The sequence below is a fragment of the Vitis vinifera genome, chromosome 19 (assembly GCF_030704535.1).
Source record: "Vitis vinifera cultivar Pinot Noir 40024 chromosome 19, ASM3070453v1".
Taxonomy (NCBI): Eukaryota; Viridiplantae; Streptophyta; class Magnoliopsida; order Vitales; family Vitaceae; genus Vitis; species Vitis vinifera.
The window spans coordinates 9,390,966-9,397,015 of NC_081823.1; the positions used below are offsets into that span (position 1 = coordinate 9,390,966).

At 31.9% G+C, this 6,050-nt stretch overlaps 1 protein-coding gene across 1 annotated transcript; it reads right to left on the minus strand.

Moving 5' to 3' along the window:
• Positions 1 to 1,886: 1,886 nt before the first annotated feature.
• LOC100244612 (transcription factor DIVARICATA-like) lies at positions 1,887 to 2,414 on the minus strand. Its single transcript, XM_002268366.4, has one exon. The coding sequence runs from the start codon at positions 2,412 to 2,414 to the stop codon at positions 1,887 to 1,889; it is 528 nt and encodes a 175-aa protein (XP_002268402.4).
• Positions 2,415 to 6,050: the final 3,636 nt, after the last annotated feature.

The window sequence follows — 6,050 nt, forward strand, 5'->3', positions numbered from 1 at the left end:
TTAAAATATGAAAGACTTGATGTTGGCTCCTAAAGTGAAAAATAACTTTGGCTTAGCTCATTATCACAACAATGCAAGCTCAATGTGTCTTTATCTTTGCTTGCTCTTCATGTACTGAAGGCAATACTTATGTGAGTGAGCCAATTCATACCTGTTGATATGTCTCATTTTGTATGCTATAAAATCTATCATGTCAAAATTATACATAGATAATGAAATATGGGTATTATATATGATATCTCAAATAATAAAGATCAATGTTATGGTCAAATAAGAAAATAATCAAAACAAATCATAATCTATGAAGTTCTTAACTCCTGGCTTGAGCCTAATAAATATCCTGAATGATCGACTTAATCAAAGGATTTATAATCGTACAACCTCATAGAAATGTACTTTAGGACCATTTCATTTTGTACAATGACATTTGAGCTCCTTTGCATATGCAAGAGTAACCATGCTATCGCAATATATAGTAATAGCCTCTCAAGTATTTGCAACAAAACCAAGTTCTTAAAGGAACCTCCCCAACCAAACACCTTCTTGAATAGTGGTTGAACAAGCAATATACTTTGATTTCATAGTTACTAATGCTATATAGTATTTTCAATTTTCAATTTGTAGTTTTGAAGTTTTCATTATTATATTTTTCCCATGAATAGTATTTTCTAATATCATGCCCACAACCTTTCTATTGAAAGACATGTTACAAAGCTAGTAGGGGATAGGAAAGTTGAGGTGGACCAACTTCTACTTATTGTGTTTATCCAGTTCAATTCAGTCCTTTAATTTATTTATTTTGTTTGTTCTCCATTTGTTTAGTTGTTTAAAATCATGAATCAATCCTAAGTTAATTAAAATTTTAATTTTTAACTAGTTTAAAGCCTTTAATGGTAGTACAAGTGGGTTGAGGAAGGATCAAGGTTCCTCCTTGGAGTTTCCTATATTCATAAACTAAGTTCTCTTCAACTTGTTAGCCACCAACATTGGCTAGCAAAATGAGATTGAAGGAGAGCAAAATAAGGAGTAAGGAATGACCCAAGGGCACCTAGATATTCTATGGAACTCTCTTCACTCACATTCTAGTCTTAAGTTGCTATTTGAAGTTTTAACAAAATAGGAAAAACTCTAAGCAAACTGCCTTTAGTTTAGAAAAGCAAATAAACTGCTAACTTTGAATATCATAAAAAGTTATAGTATGTCTCTTTAGACTTCATCTAGTTTTCATATATGGTGATCAAGGTTTCTTCCAAAAAGTGGTACAAGAGTGAATGGTCAAGGATTGTTAGGGAATAACAATACCTCCCCAAAGGGCTAAGATAGGCATAGGGATGCCATAATGACTTTAGAAATAAATTCAAACTTAGGAACCTTTCAAAAAGGTCAAAAAGAAATTTAACTCTTTTTTCATGAAACAAATTTTATCAAGTAAAGATGATTTTCTATTTTTGCTACAAATATAGACTTTTCCAAGAAACAAGGAAATTGTAAGAGTAAATTGAACTCATCCTAATAGTCTTAATTTGCACCCTACCTAGGGCAAATTCATTTTACTAGCAAGAAGAACCGTAATTGTTGATGGCTTCTCTAATTTTAGAACATCTCATTACAAATGAAACCTTATAGTACTATCAAACCTTTGAAATCATCTAGTTAGTAAATAAAACCTTACATGAGAATTACTTCCTAACCTATTAATTAGAGTCGACCTCAAAGAAACTATACAATTTTTTTATAAACTTGTGTATCAAAAGTTTGCTTTGATTTTGGTAAGAAGTGTGACATAAACAAGCAACAAAAAAGATTTAAAAGAAATTTATTTATTAATTAAATATAGGAATAGCATTAGAACTACATATTAATATAGCTATACATGGAAGTGATGTCTATCGGGCATCACTACCATGTGATGAAGGAATGTGATTGATGGTGATATCATGGATGCTAGATCTTTTCCTCTTCTTCTCCACGTTACCAAGCTTTTGTCGTTCAAAATACTTTTGAGCATGGCTAGCAACTTGAGTTGGAGTTTTGGTTGTCACATAGTTTCGACAAATATTCTTCCAATCACCTTTGCCATATTTTAGAAGTCCTTGCAAAAACAGTATGTGTTCCTCTTCTGTCCATGAAGTACCCCTTTTTTTCTCTTTTGAGTCGCTTCCTTCTTCTAAATCCCACATGGATGGAATGTACCGATCCATAGCACCAAAATCAATTGCATCAGTATCCTGTATGAGTCTGATGTAATGTTCCAACACGTCAATCGTAGATTTTCCAGGAATTTGATTACTTATTTTGTACCAACGATCTGGGGTTTCTTCAGGAAACATCAAGATCGCTCTCTCTAAGAGAATGTTTTCTGAAGGAGTCCAGATAGACCCAGATGATGTTGAATAACCTATACATTGAGACATTTTCTCAACTGCACGACCAATTTGTCTAAGAATTAAGGCATTTATACACAGAAGAACAGTGGTCATTAGCTTTGGCAGCTACATCCACCCTTGCCACTGTTGTATCACCATGAAAAGAGATATTAATGACTCTATGGTAAAAATGGAATTGTCACTAAAAGAAAAACAAAAGTATGAGATTTGAGCAAATCTCACTTCATCCATACCCACGTGCATTAATATGATAGCATTAAATTTAGGAAAACCAATAATCCTAAATCTAATGAGATCCCAACATTTATTTATAATCCAATTTGAAAATCTCCAAACATTTAATAATAATAATAATAATAATAATAAGAAAGAAATTCTCTTTTCCTTCACATAATATCATTTTTCATATTTGAAACATAGCCTAAATGAATTCTAAAATAACTTGTATAGTAAAAGAATAAACTCATAGATTGTTCATGTTACCCTTTTCATCTTTTCCTCTTCATTTATTTTCTTTTCATTTATCGAGAGGAAGAGCTCTCTAGATATAATGGAAAGAAACAAAATAAATCAATAAATTCATAATTGGATATAGATCTAGTTTATTTTTTCTTTTTCTCCACATAATTGCTTTAATTTTACCAATAAATTCACTTTTGTTTTTTTAGTTACGGCTTTTCTACTATAAACAAATTTGGCTTCTTATTTCTAATATTGTCTAAAAATAACGGTCTCTCTCCTATAACATATATCTAATTTTATTATTAACTTTTATATTAATGGTTTCTTTCTAAAGATTAAAGAAAGAAAAGAAAGGAAAAAAAAAATCTTGTTTCTTTTTTAACATTTTGCACCCAAAAAAAAAATATATCTTATGAATAATTTTTCTTTTTTGAGTTTTTTTTTATAAATAACTAGTTTAGATTTTGTTTTTATGTTTTCCATAAAATAAAATTTTGTCATTATGAAGAGTGCATCATTGTATAGATGAATTGAACCTAACCCCTCATTTTGTGTTCAATTCTATATTAAAATTGTTTATTTAGTAAATAAGAATGCTTATAAAGATTCATTCTCCTTGATGATCAAAAGGGCCTGTGATAAAAAATACTATGGTCATAGCATTGCCTTTAGTGGAAATTTTGACATATGTTCCTTAGAGTTAGGTGGTGTTTGTTTTTTGGCTGAATAGAAAAAATCAAAATATTTGGCTTTTTCTATTCAGTCAAAAGTAACTTGTTAATATCATTTAACATAACTAAATTGAACATATTGATAATAAGTTCACTTTAGTTATGTTGGATTATGTTAACAGGTTAGTTTTAGCTAAATAGAAAAAGCTAAATATTTTGGCTTTTTCTATTCAGCCAAAAAACAAACACTACCTTAGAGTTTGTGGATTTTATAACATAATAGGTGGAATAATGACTCACGATTAGAGAGATAATCTTGATAGGTTAATAGTACTACCTTGTTAGATTACAAACACTAGTTCATGAAAAGTTTGCATACGGTAGTTATTAGAGCACGGATGCGAGGTTTGTCTCGCTATAATTACATAAGATACTGGAGTGCAATTGATTCTTTTAAGTGGAATTTTGAATCAACTTCAAAATTAGATTATAAGAGAGCCAGTATTTCCTTTAGGTCCCAATGGTCCCCTCTTGGGCTCTTAGTTCATGGTGTCACGTTTGTTTTAAGGATTTTGGGTTTCAGCTTTATAAGTGTGAATAATGACAATTTGATAAAGTGCAAAGTTGCACTATATCTTATAAATTGTCCTTTTGGATTAGGCCAATTAATTCATTGGAGCTCCATAAGGCTAATTAATTAATTGAGACTCATGTGGGCTAGATTTGGTGACCCAAACCCAATTTGAGCTCAAATCACTTCAGTCCATAGGGAATAGGCCTATAAGTACCCCTTAAGGGTTAGGGCTCTAGACTTTTTACCTAACTTCTTCTGAAAATCCTTTGGTATGTTTAAGGTACTCATGACAGGCCCACTCCTTTAGTATGTTGCTAAGGCCTTAGAAAAATTTGTTTTAATATGTTTTTTGAGAATTTTGCAGGACTAAGGACTTTTTGCATACTTCCAACACTTAATGAATAGAGAGTAAATGAGTAAGAGACATTATCATCAATAGCACACTAAGCAAAAACCTTAAATTGCATGCTAAGTTAGGTTTAATGAGAATAGTACACCCAAGAGGGCAACAAGGCACATTGTGCACTTGGAGAAGCGCTCTAACCGTGTAACTTTAAGTGGTGGTGTGGATTTTACACTTAGGGAGGCTACTACATTGCACACTTAAGGGACTCTTCTCAGATTGTGCTAAGGTCTAGTAGCACACTTTAGACATTCCAACAATAGCGCACCTTTTATTGCATATTGAAGGAACTTCCATCAAATTGTGCGCCACTTAAGCACGATGAGAAGGAAGCACACCACATCTTAGCTTATAGAATGTTCATGAAACCAACAACTCATGAGTGCACTATTCATTCAATAATAAATCAAATGCATATCAAACATTCATCAATGCGTAATTTTGTCAAGCAATAATTCAGCACACTACCCTCTTTGATAAAAGGTCTTCTCTCATCGATCATAAAGTGCACCTCAAACTTAACTCAATGCATTGCCTTAGTTGCCCCACTTGCATATAAGCTACATTTTCCCATCTATGAGCACTCATCAAGTTGCACAAAAAATGGCACCCCTAAAGCTCCTAAACATTACATCATTCACATTATCATGTTGTTGCACTAAAAAAAATAGGATGTGTGACCGTTGGCCATACCAAGTTGACATCTTTCTATTAGAATAGTCCTTAAAAGCATGACATAATGTAATAAACATGTGGATTATTATTATTTATTTAATAAAGTTACCAATTCATTTTTATCTATCCTATTTCCATGCATTATATCTTATAATTATTATAACCTACATCTTTTACATTTTGCATGACTTGGATGCATTAGGAATTGCATGGAAAATCCAAGTCACAGATACCTTGCAAATAGATAACTTGTTCACAATTGATTCATAATCTTAGGTAACCCATTAGAGGTAGATTTTTAGGAAAGGAAATTCTCTCTTTAGAGATTCATAACATTGATTTTTATTTTGTTTTTTTTTTATAGAAAATAGTAGGACTCTCTTTGGGAGATACACAACATTCTCATAGGAAGATAGACATGACATTGAGGAGTTTGACTTAAGACCATGGAGATAGAGAGATACGACATTGGACGTTGAGAGTTTTTGGGACTTATGACTGCCCTTGGAGAAGGAGAGATAACACGGTTGCCACTAATTGAGAAAGAAGAAAATGTGAAGTCTTGAGAAAAAAAAAAAAGTGGAGTCGTAAAAGAAAAAGATGAAGTCTTGAGGGAAAAAATGTGAAGTCTTGAGAAGAAATGCGAAGTCTTGAGAAGAAAAGTGGAGTCTTGAGAAGAAAAGTGAAATTGAGAAGAAAAGTTGAAGACTTGAGAGACTAAGAGTCATGGCAAAGCCAAGAGACAAGAAAGAATACGCAAGTTTTCATCTTTTCTAGAGATGAGGTATGTTATTTTCATTTTCTACATATCTTGCTAATAATCATCTCTTCATCTCTCTATTTTCCTTCCATCTTGCTTAGATATAGGAATTATCTTT